We start from the raw sequence: 12,510 nt of genomic DNA, 5'->3' as shown, positions 1-12,510 counted from the left end.
TTGTATCTTATCTTATCACACATACGGCTTCACGACTTCACTTTTTACTTGCCATGTACCGAATATCGTAATTGAAAAACATTTAATGTACGTTTGGCCAGACCTCTCCCCTCTCCTCACCTTGCCATCGTAGTACTTCTCCCTCTTGTCTGTCAGTACAGAGCGGATGATGCTGCCAGAGTACTCGATCACCATCTCTCCTGCACGCAGGGTTCTCCTGCAGAACAACCCCCGCCCGTGTATGGTTGACCTGCAGGAGGGGACACACACAGAGATCACTGACCACTGGTTCAATTCAATTACGCCTCTGAGATCATAGCCCATTTTCACCCGATTTCCCCACTCTTATAAATCACTTCTTTGTAAATATCCCCCAAAAACATCAAGAGATGTTTCCTTTTCAGGACTGTAAGGGGAATATCATTATATTTTGTTCCAAAAAAAAACAAACACACAATCTGAAAAGGCAGGGGTAATGTAAAAAAGAAGAAGTAATATATTGTAGTGTGTTAGCTAGATGTGATGGTTTCAGTGTATACAGTACATTGGCACAGTGTATTGGCACAAGCTAAACCAGAGGTGTAATGATAATGATGATTATGATGATGATGATTATTATGATGATGATTATTATGATGATGATGGTGATGTTCTAACCTGTAGACTCCAACAGCCTCCTTGGATGTCCTCTTCAGCTGTCTGAACCTCAGAGGCAGGGGCAGGACCATGGTGGTGGCACGCCTGCAACACAACAAATCAAAATCAAATCAAATCAAATCAGATTTGTCACTTATATCGCATACAGTTGTAATAGACAAAGTGAAATGTTTTGGGATCTTGCTCCACACTCAACAACAGCAGCAACAACAATTCAATAATAAGTAATAAAAAGTGACAATAAAGTGACACAAAACCAGGAAGATAACCAACACCTCAACAGTTTGACAGAGGAGACAAACCAAAGGCCTTGAACAGAAACATCCCCTAACTAACCCAGGGGTTCCCAAACGTGTTTGCCTCGCGACCCCAAATTGACATCAATCATTTTCTGTGACCCCAACAACTTGACTGACTGTGGGCTATGCCAACACATTTTGACAGTTTGATTTTATCAAGGGGACCCCAATTTTAAACCCAGGGGACCCCAACTGCTGCCCTAACCCCTGGAAAACTGTATGCAGTATATCTGAAAGATATGATAGGTATATGGGGGTAGCTGGGGAGCATATGGGGGTAGCTGTCTCTTGTCTAGGTGGATGGTACTGTACTGTAGGTTTGGCTGTGTGGAGCAGATGACTCACAGAGCGGCCTCGAGCTTCTCCTCCTCGTCCTCTTCCAGGGGGTTGTACTCTGGGGGCTGCCGATGTTTGGACGCCAAGAAGTTAAACGCGTCAAACATAGACCTCCTGGAGAGGGGACAGATGGATTAGGCACAGACATAACAACACAGCACACACTCCACTTCTGGTGTGTGCGTATGTGTGTGTGTGTGTTTATATGTATGAGTGCGTGTGTGCGTCTGTACAGTATGCGTGTGTCTGTGTGTGCGTGCATATGTACATGTGTGTGTCTGTGTGTGCATGTGTGTGCGTGCATATGTACATGTGTGTGTCTGTGTGTGCATACGTACGTGTCTATGTGTGTGTGTGTGTGTGTGTGCGTGTGCGTGCGTGTTCAGTCCTACTTGTTGTGTGACTCTGCGCGTGCTGAGCCGTGGGGGTTGAGGGGCGGTTCGTCGGTGGCCTGAGGCTTGTGGAAGCGGAAGCGGTAGCTACGACAGTGTCTGGAGCCGTACAGCTGCTCCAGTAGGAACACCACAGCGTCGTGGAGGACTCCCAGCATCCTCAGCCCGTTCACACCTGGGACATCACAGGGCGGGTCGGAGGCGGTGGAGGGACATGGGACAGTAAGGTCATGACAAACCACCATCTTATCTGACTCCTCAGAAATCGGTGGACTGGTTCATTTTAATGCATGGAATTGAAATGAGGAATGGTAACACACACGCACACACGCACACACGCACACACGCACATACCATTCCTCATTCCATTCCATGCATTAAAATGAACCGGGCCTCTGATTTCTGCCTCCACTGGATTCCTTAAACGGTTGAACGTCAACAACAAACCGATCAATCGATCGAGTCGCCAGATTATCAGAGGGAAATGTTCGCATGCAGGGTAATACGATAAAACACAAAGATCTACACATCCTGAGCAAGGTATTGGGGCGCTGAAGTGCCGGTTGTTATGAACCTACTACCTGAGGTCTGAGACTGCTCTGTCTATATGCTGTCATATAAAGACGGTGGACATCTTACCTTCGAAGGAGAGCTCCTTGAGCCTGGCGTTGGAGCGAGCCTCCTGGACCTTATCTGTCAGGGACTTCCAGGCCTCTGGAGGATGGGAGAAGGTCAGAGGTCAGTGTCTCACAGCTTCATAATTACCTCATATGGTCTAGTTTTGCTTAATTATTGTGTGCATTTTGTATTTTAATACACATTGTGTATTCAATGTGTTGTTTGGTAATTGTATTTACATGTGGACAAGGCGCACTTGCAAAAGAGACCTTGGTCTGAGTGTGTTTTTTCTGGATAAATAAATACAATATGTGAGTTCATAAAAGCTGAACATTTCACCAGAGCAGCAGATGTGTTCTGCTGTTCTCTGTAGTCCAGAGTGTCAGTGACAATAAAGCCTCATTTATACCCTACTATACGTACATATGTACACTTTTCGCTACGCAAAATGGAGATCCTGCGCTTTCTTGCGTTGCGTGACACATTTTTGGCTGCAGCACACTCCTGCCTATTTTAGTGACGCAAGTACGCAGGATCACAGATTTGCGTAGCTAGCTAATTGCGTATGTAGGTAGGGTATAAATTGGGCTTTCTACACAGAGCAGAGGCTACTCTGGGAGGGTTGAGAGTTTAGTATTATATACAATACATTCTCTCTCTCTCTCTCGTTATACCTTCTATACTATCACAGCGGATCTGAAAGCCGTCATCGCTGCGGATCTCAAAGAGGAGTCCTTTCTTGGGCTTGCTGTGCAGGGAGGAGTCCAACCTGCTGCCCTCCTGACCAGGCCTGGCAGGCAGCAGAGAGCTGGGCCCTTCTCCTGCTGCAGCACTCGGGCTCCGCAGGCTGGAGCCTCCTGCACCACGGGACAGGGACAGGACAGAGAGACAGGTGTCAAGAAAAACACTGAACATCTATTTTCATCGTGGAGCAGGGGAGGTAGAAATCGGAAGATGGGCTCATTGTAACACATGGTAGTGTTTGATACCATTCCTCATTCCATTCCATGCATCACAATGAGCCCATCGTCCGATTTCTACCTCCACCAGACTCCACTGTCATGGAGGTAGTAGGTACAAAGGTAAAGGTTGGAGTAGATGTAAACAATATAAAAGCATAAGCCAATGTTTCTATACGATAACATTGAATCCAACATCATAAGCATAATCAATGTTTTTATAATAGAATCATAAATGTACACTAGAAACATAGCCCAGATGTTGATTCATATTATTTCAATACATTATCAATGGAGTGAGGTTGTGAACCAAACCCACCTGTTGTGTTGTCTTTCCCGTCAGGGAATTCAAAGGTGCTGCTGGGGTGAGCAGGAGGTTCGGCTGACACACTGCAAACACAACAACACCTACAATCACTCTCTGGATCTGGCAAACATTACCCACTGACAAATTAACAGTGTACTAGAAATGTACACAGGTACTAGAAATGTAAACAGCAGCGTAGGCTGGTGAAGGTAGGAATCTGACGACAGGCTCATTGTAATGCATGGAACGGAATCAGGAATGGTATCAAACACGTGTTTGATTCCATTCCATAATTCCATTCCATGTATGACAATGAGCCCGTCCTCCGGTTTCTACCTCCACCGGCCTCCCCTGGTATAGAGGTGGAAAAGCTATTGTTTCTCACTTCTTAGGGGTTCCCTTGTCTTTAGGCTTCCCAGTGTCCATAGGTTCAGGAGAGACAGGTTCTATGGACCTGCACACACAAAGCAGAGAGGAATTAGTACAATTGGTAATTATTTGATTTGTTCAATCAAGGTGTGGTGCAGCAGGCCGACGTTTAGAGCAGTGCCACCGCTGCTTTGTGTTGCACCACACAAACTGATCTCGTATACAGTAGTGAGACAGAGCAACGTAATGCGAGACGGAGTAAGGTGAACACCTCGCATTTTGGCAATTTGTAACTCTATTTTCAGTTTTATTACCCGTACTGTCCTTGGATAAACCTTAATTTAGGACATATCATGTCTTCATGTCTATAATTGTGCTTTGTAAATCAGTGGATACAGCGCATTTGGAAAGTATTCAGACCCCTTCACTTTTTCCGCATTATGTTACAGCCTTATTCTAAAATGGATTGAATTCATTTTTTCCCCTCATCAACCTACACACAATACACAATAATGAAAAAGCGAAAACAGGTTTTTATAAATTGTTGCTAATTTATTCAAAATAAAAATTTTAAATATCACATTTACATAAATATTCAGACCCTTTACTCAGTGCTTTGTTGAAGCACCTTTGGCAGCGATTACAGCCTCTAGTCTTCTTGGGTATGACACTACAAGCTTGGCACAGCTGTATTTTGAGAGTTTCTCCCATTCTTCTCTGCAGATCCTCTCAAGCTCTGTCAGGTTGGATGGGGAGCGTCGCCGCACTGCTATTTTCAGGTCTCTCCAGAGATGTTCGATCGGGTTCAAGGCCGGGTTCTGGCTGAGCCACTCAAGGACATTCAGAGACTTGTCTCGAAGCCACTCCTGCGTTGTCTTGGCTGTGTGCTTAGGGTTGTTGTCCTGTTGGAAGGTGAACCTTCGCCCCAGTCTGAGGTCCTGCGCGCTCTGGAGCAGGTTTTCATCAAGGAACTCTCTGTACTTTGCTCCGTTCATCTTTCCCTCAATCCTGACTAGTCTCCCAGTCCCCGCCGCTGAAAAACATCCCCAGAGCATGATGCTGCCACCACCATGCTTCACCGTAGAGATGGCATTGGCCAGGTGATGAGCGGTGCCTGGTTTCCTCCAGACGTGACAATTGGCATTCAGGCCAAAGAGTACAATCTTGGTTTCATCAGATCAGAGAATCTTGTTTCTCATGGTCTGAGAGTCCTTTAGGTGCCTTTTGGCAAACTCCAAGCGGGTTGTCATGTGCTTTTTACTGAGGAGTGGCTTCTGTCTGGCCACTCTACCATAAAGGCCTGATTGGTGTAGTGCTGCAAAGACGGTTGACTTTCTGGAAGGTTCTCCCATCTCCACAGAGGAACTCTGGATCTCTGTCCGAGTGACCATTGGGTTCTTTGTCAACTCCCTGAGATGGGAGAACTTTCCAGAAAGCCTTTCTCCCCCTATTGCTCAGTTTGGCCAGGTGGCCAGCTCTAGGAAGAGTCTTGGTGGTTCCAAACTTCTTTCATTTAAGAATGATGGAGGCCACTGTGTTCTTGGGGACCTTCAATGCTGCAGACATTTTGTTGTACCCTTCCCCAGATCTGTGCCTCGACACAATCCTGTCTCGGAGGTCTACAGACAATTCCTTCGACCTCATGGCCTGGCTTTTGCTCTGACATGCACTGTCAACTGTAGGACCTTTAGACAGGTGTGTGCCTTTCCAAATCATGTCCAATCAATTGAATTTACTCCTATCAAGTTGTAGAAACATCTCACAAATGATCAATGGAAACAGGATGCACCTGAGCTCAATTTCAAGTGTCATAGCAAAGGGTCTGAATACTTATGTAAAGGTGATATCAGTTTTTTATTTTTAATAAATTAGCAACAATTTTCAAAAACCTGTTTTTGCTTTGTCATTATGGAGTATTGTGGGTAGACCGTGAGGAAATTCTTTTTTTTAAATCAATTTTAGAATAAGGCTGTAACATAACAAAATGTGGAAAAAGTGAAGGGTTCTGAATATTTTCCGAATGCACTGTAGGTCCGTGTGTGTCATTCCAAATATGAACACGTACTGTATTAAATACATTTGAATAGAATTTGTGGATAGGCCGTAGGCAGCATTCCAAACATTAACAATTATCAAATACAGTGTTAGACATGCCCACTCTGCTCAACATGTTCATAATCGTTTCTCATTAACAAACAAAAGCGTGACAATGTATCTAGTCACTGGAGAAAAACAGTTTGAATGATTTCACTCTCCTAGAGTGTTCTCTAATTTATGGAATTTATTATTTATTTATTGGTTAGTTTCATTTAATGAATTCTGTTAGTTCATAGAAGATTGACGAAACCCCCCAAATAGGCAATGACATTATGATTAAACAATGTGCGCACAAAACACGTTCACATTCCAGTATTTAATTTGCTCCATGTTTTAACGAGAGAATGCGTGACAACGGTATGAGAGTAGATCCTCCTTAAAATAACCCGATATTTAAACCATTTCCACTCTTTATCTCTTTAATTCATGAGCTGCTATAATAAACTTGATTTTGCCAATCTACCTGATCAGGCAAGCTGATAAGGCAAACCATTCTCTTTTCAAACATCCTTCACAGCACCTATCGCCACCTTGTGGTGGCTTTCGGCAGCACTTCGCAGTGCACATACGGTGCGGTGGCGCCTTTGAAGTGCAGCGACGGTATCCAGGGATTAAACCCCTACCGACTGTAGTTGTCGTGCTACAGGCTGGGGAGGCCCTAGCATTTGTGTTCTGCAATGGAGGCTGGGAGGCAGAAATCGGAGGACGGGCTCATTGTCATACATGGAACGGAATGAGGAATGGTATCAACATGTTTGATACCATTCCTCATTCCGTTCCATGCATTATGAGCCCTTGTCCGATTTCTACCTCCACCAGACTCCCCTGGTGTTCTGTGCCAATCTTACTCAGGTATGAAGGGGGTCCAGCCTGCAGGGTTGCCGTCTCCCTGGGTCTCCTGATGAGGCTTGTGCTTCTTTCCGCTGGCCTTGTCTGGGCTTTGCCTGGGCCGCTTGGCCTTCTGCTTGCCCTTCCCCGTCCCGGGTCCTGCTGTGGATGAAGGCTTCAGCTCCTGTCTCTTCTCTGTCAATATGGAGAAGGGCATGGTCTGAGGGGTCTGGTTGAACACTCCCACCACTCGGCCCATGGAGTCGTGAGTGACAGCGCCTGGGGCATTGGGCCCGCCTTCTAGGGTCTGATGAGCCCTGCCGATTGGCTGATGCAGCTGGAGAGCGCTCTCTGCCTCCCCCCGGTGGCTGACGGACATGCTGACAGTCTGGTGGGAGGGTAGAACACGTATACTACTGGCGATGGTGGTCTGGCCCGGATCCCCGCTCAACGATGTCATCATAGGGCCTCCTCCTGACTGGAGGACCATCTGCTGCTCTGATATGCCCAGGTTGTGTGGGCCGGCCTTGAAGAGGAGGTTGCTGATTGGACCCGTGATTTCGGCGGAGCTGAGGACCGGGGTGCTGAGAGACACAGAGCCTGGGGCTGGCGGGATAGACAGAGAGAGATGGAGTATGTTTATTTACACATCATTGCTCCTAAATATGACAAAATTTACAATATGACATCAGTGCCTAAGTGCATTGAACAAACGTTAAGGTAAAAGGTATGAATGTACCATTTAGGAAGGTAGAAGGTAGGTAGGTAGTACCAAAGGTAGTAAGGTACCATTACATTATGTAGTAAAAACTACCTATGAGTCCAGCTGTGGAGCTGGGTGGCATGGACACCACGTTCAGGACAGGTTGGCTCGGGTTGATGCCAGCCACGCTGCAAGGCAGCAGGTGGGCAGAGGAGTCGTGACCCAGGATGCCAGGCTGGGAGCCGGGCAGGGGCATCCTCTGCTGCAGCAGCGTCCCAGGCAAGTACATCACCCCCGACTTGGGCCTCTTGATGATGTTGGGCACGTTGCGGTGGGAGGAGGCGAGGGGCTGGACAGGGATGCCCGTTGTGGTGATGCCCGCTGAGGTGACCTGCGAGGGGGAGAGGTTGATCAAGGTGATGGGGGGCGGCGGTGGTGGCGGCCGCGGGCGTGGCAGCTTCTTGGTCTTCCTGGGCTGGAGGCGGGAGATGGGGCGCTTCTTGCCGTGGCCGGTGGTGAGCCCGGCAGCCGAGGTCGAGGAGATGATGGAGGAGGCGGTGGAGACGATGGTTACGTTAGGGCCCAGATCGTGCCCGGCCTGAGACACCAGGATCTGGGGGTCATGGGAGGAAGAGGGCACCCCGATGAGGAGACCGGAGGTGGTGCTGGTGCTGCCCGCTGTCTGGTAGCCTGTCTGGGTGGTGCCAGTGAAGGTATGGATCTGAGGGTGGTGGGGCATGGTGCCCAGGACATTCCCCCCAGCAGGGAACATGGGCTGTGGGGAGGAGAGGCCAGAGCTGAGGCCTGTGGTCAGAGTCATGGAGCTCAGGACAGAAGAGCCGGTCTCCATCGCTCCTGTGTCACAGGGGGTGATCTGGATCTTCCGGGTCACACCGTTGGGGAGGGTCTGGAGGACGTACAGGGGCTGCAGGTGCTGGTTCACCACAATCAGCTTATCTGTGCCTGCTTTCAGGTGGGAGGGGGTGGCGTGTACTGCAGTACTGGGGCCCTGTGAGGGACTCAGGCCGGGGCTGGAGCTGGCTGCTGCTGCAATAGGGAGGTACTTCTGACCCTGCAGAGGCAAGGTAGGGGAGCTTGGCAGACCTGGTGTCCCAGAGTTCCTGGCACCTTCTTGGTTACCTGCCGGCTCCACCACCTGGCCCAGGGCCGGGCTGCTGATGCGCTCCGGGATGAAATGCTCTGGTGTCATGTGACCCTCTGTCCCCTGAGCGTCCCTGCTCCCCCGCACCGCCCCGTCTGGTTGGCTCTCGGGAGACACTCCCGCCCCGCCCCTCTTCTTCTCTCCGCCCTTGTCCGCTGCAACCTCGTTCGAGGTCAGCGACTGGAGCATGGTGGTGTTCCGGTCGGAGCCCTCTGTGATGAGGCTGCTGTGGTTCTGGTTGTTGACGGTGGGGCTGCGTGTGGTCAGGACCGAGAGGTCAGAGGGCAACTCCAGGGGAAGGCCGTATGGCTCCTCCACAGAGATGGAGCTACTGACGCCGCTCACGCCACTCTCCCCGGCCTCCGAGCTTACGCTGGCCAGAGGCTGTGGGAAGTCCTCAAACAGGATGTCCTTGCGCCGGTTGACGTCGACGGCGTAGCTCTCGTCCAATGAGAGGAGCTCTGAGGAGGAGGGCTCCGCCTGCTGCCCCAGGGCCTGCATGGACATGGACGGGGTATTGAGAACAAACTCCATGATGTCAGAGGGCAGGATGTTCCCACAGTCGTCACTGTTGTTGTTGTCTGAGTCGGACTTCAACAGGTCAGTACTGAGGGACAGCTGGGCCTCCAGGGGGTCCTGGCCCTGAGGAGAGGAGAGGAGAGGAGAGGAGAGGAGAAGGGAGTAGGGGAGGAGAGGGAGAGGGGGAGAGAGAAGGAGAGAACTTATTCCATCTGTTAAATGGCAGAAATGTGTCTTCTGAGCCGCTCTCAATTTCACTTCCCCCACCTTCCAGTCAACACAGACACACACACACACACACACACACAAAGTAGCACAGCTAATTGTCGGCCTCTCTAACCTCAGGGCTACATACCGTCTGTCCCTGGGGTGTCTTCACCCCTCCCAGAGGGAGGCAGTTATCCTTCTGGCTCTTCCTGCCACTGGCCTCTCGGCTGTTACTGCCTCCGCTCCCGCCCCCTCCACTGCTGCTGTTCTCAGTCTCCTTCACTGCATCGTGTTCCAGCTTCTCTGTGGCGTGTCGGTCCCTCTCTCTGGCCTTCCTCTTCCCTGTGCCCTTGTGTGAAGAGGAGGCGGCGGCTGTGGTGGTGGTGGAGGTGGTGGTGGTGGTGGCGCTAACGCTGGCGTCACTCTCTGAGCCATCGTCTACGCCATCTAGCTGCCCGATCTGCTGTTGGTTTAGGGTCCTGCTGAACGGATAATAACTTTATTTATATACTGTAGAAATTTTCAAAGCAAGCCACAAAGCGTTTTAACATTGTTGGATCATCAAAACTACCAAGATAAGAAGTTATGAAAAGAAGATAAGAAGACAACTTTTGTCTGTTTCCAGAGATCTAGTTTGTAAATATAGGACAAAATAATTCTTATGTAATATGTATAAGGAAAAATTTAACTGTAGCTAAATAAATATAGTTTTGTATATATTCTATTTATGTGAATATTGTTTCTATAATGAAGTGAACCGGTGGTAGCTAGCTAGCTACATACCTGTTAGGCCTTCCTTCCTCTCCTCCAGCGGCCTTCCTCTCCTCCTCCTCTTCCTCGTCTTTCAGGAATCGTTGGAGCTGGGAGCCCCTCCCCAGACACTGGTCTATGCCCTCAATAGAAGGCAGCCCAGCACCGGGGTTGATGATGGTGCGGGTGAAGTTGTAATAGTAAGGGTCTTTAGCAGAACACTGGATCACCCCCCCCTCCTCTTCCGCTCCACTGTCGCCTGACGAAGAGGTGCTTATGTCATCCGCTCCATCCACCTGTCCCTCAGCCGACCTCCTGCTGCCCCCCCCAGCCCTCCTCTTCCCCACGGGCCCCCCGTGACCGTCCCCTCCACTGGTGTAAAAGGGGATGTCCTCCTCACCGTACGAGCGCACTCCATAGAACGGCGTGAGCCCGAAGAACATGTTGGAGCGGGCCCTGGCGCTCCGGCGAGGGTAGCGACGCTTGGCCGAGCCCGAACCATCGCTGTCATCCTCGTGGTGCTTGTCCACTCCCCCCTCATCCCCGTCCTCAGGGCCATCCCCCTCCTCCTCCTCCTCCTCGTCCTCAGTGAGGCGGGCCAGCAGGCGGTCTTGGCGCTCATCGGGGTGCGGGTGGCCGTCGGACTCGGAGCTCTCCGAGCTGACCGAGGGGGAGGAGAAGAGGGCGGTTCGGCGGTGCGGCTGGTGTCCCTGATCTGCAGGAAAGATGGAGGAGGCAGCGGTGGTGGTAGTGGTGGTGGTAGGGTCGGAGGAAGTACTGACTGTTTTAGGGGAAGGGCCGAGAGTGTTGGTCCCATTGGGATCCGTCTTGATCTGCATCAGAGTTCCCTTCACGGTCCTCTTCTTGTCCCTGGTGGTGACCACCACCTCGTCCATGGTGACCTTGCTTTGGGTGTGTGCGGGCCTTGGACCTCTCTCTGGGGCCGGCCGGGGCTGCTGGTGCGGCTGCTGTAGGATCACCATACCCAGACCCAGGTTTTTCTTCCTCTCAGGACTCGAGATCCTCTCCCTGCTTTTGGAACATCTCCGGTCTCCTACCTGTTTCTCTGTCTTCACCACCTCTGAAAGGCCTTTGGTGGTGGTGTTGTTGCCCAGCGGAGCAGCCTTGCTGTGGCTGTTGTGAGAGGTGGGGGGGGCCGGTGCGCTAGGGGCTTTGGTGTTGTTGTTGAGGAGGGCCTTGTTACTGTTGTGAGGGGTCTTCTCCTTTTCTTTAGACACCTCTCTACTGCTGCTAAGCGCCCTGGCTTTGGACTGTTTGTCTTTGGTCACATGGGAGGGGGAGGGGGAGGGGGAGGGGGTGGTGTGACCGGTAGGGACGGGCGGGGCAGCTTGAGATCCTCGTTTGATGATGATGTCATCCTGGACTGTAGCTCCCGAGGACCACAGGGGCTTCATGGCTGCAGCCGGCACCGGCCCGGGGGCGGAGTCATGTGACCTCCTCCCTCCGCTCCTCTGGTACGTGGGCTGAGGGGAGGAGCCGGATTTCCCAGTGTCCTTAGGGGCTGGCACCGAGATCCCCGAGCTCCCCTCCTTGGCTGGGGGAGCTCGGTCCTTGGGCAGTGGGGCGGGGCGGTGTCGGGACAGGAGGATGAGGCTGGAGGAGGGGTCTGCCTCCTTGCCACCCTGCTTCCCCTTCTCTGTCCTGGAGCAGCCGCCCCTCTCTCTCTGTTGGCCCGTCAGTACGGCCGTGCTCAGGGGGGGAGAAGCCAGGCTCACACCCCCCACCCCTGGGGTAGACGGGGCTGCTCTGGCCTTCTCTCCGCCAGCCTGCTTGGAGCCACTCTCCTTCCTCACTGACCGGCTGTTGTGATGAAAGTAGTGGTGGTGGGTATGTCTGTGCTGGAATGAAGGGCTGAGGCTCTTCTCCGGGTCCCTCAGGCTCAGCTCTCTGGAGGTGGAGGAGATGAGGGGAGGTGGGGAGGACAGGGTGGGTGTCACGCAGGAGAGGGGAAGTACAGAAGAGGAGATGGGGAGTGGCTGGGTGCATGGGGGGGAGACTGCTCTCTCTCTGGTGGGCTGGGGGTTGGTGGGCTTGGATAGATACAGAGAGGAGGTGCTGTGGTGCCTGGAGCCAATACTTCGCAGGGTGGAGCTTAGCAGGGGGTCTCCTACGGTTACAATCTCATGGGCCGACTGGGAGGAACCACCTAGAAATGATGGAACAATAACACTGTAAACAACAGAGTACGTCTCCACATGTCACAAACACTACTACGATTGCCTGACATGGACATTACAACGTTTTCATGCATTGTTTCTTCACTGCATGATTCTGTTTTTAGCTGCT

General features: G+C 51.2%; 1 protein-coding gene across 1 annotated transcript in view; it reads right to left on the bottom strand.

The window, feature by feature from the left end:
- The window catches only part of LOC310822411 (histone-lysine N-methyltransferase 2A-like), a gene marked incomplete at its 5' end in the record, with an annotated part of 52,748 nt that overhangs the window by 5,032 nt on the left and 35,206 nt on the right, over positions 1-12,510 (bottom strand). Inside the window, 12 exons of the mRNA XM_083694749.1 lie at positions 121-250; positions 658-741; positions 1,302-1,406; positions 1,685-1,859; positions 2,324-2,398; positions 2,977-3,159; positions 3,581-3,651; positions 3,954-4,022; positions 6,883-7,468; positions 7,677-9,369; positions 9,602-9,935; positions 10,237-12,370. Of these exons, the coding sequence (XP_083550875.1) occupies positions 121-250; positions 658-741; positions 1,302-1,406; positions 1,685-1,859; positions 2,324-2,398; positions 2,977-3,159; positions 3,581-3,651; positions 3,954-4,022; positions 6,883-7,468; positions 7,677-9,369; positions 9,602-9,935; positions 10,237-12,370 (5,639 nt within the window). The remainder of the gene's footprint in view (positions 1-120; positions 251-657; positions 742-1,301; positions 1,407-1,684; positions 1,860-2,323; positions 2,399-2,976; positions 3,160-3,580; positions 3,652-3,953; positions 4,023-6,882; positions 7,469-7,676; positions 9,370-9,601; positions 9,936-10,236; positions 12,371-12,510) is intronic.

The sequence above is a fragment of the Argentina silus genome, assembly GCF_951799395.1.
Source record: "Argentina silus genome assembly, chromosome: X".
In the NCBI taxonomy this organism is placed as follows: domain Eukaryota; kingdom Metazoa; phylum Chordata; class Actinopteri; order Argentiniformes; family Argentinidae; genus Argentina; species Argentina silus.
The sequence above is the reverse complement of the archived record's forward strand: the minus strand, read 5'-3'. Positions and strand labels throughout refer to the sequence as shown.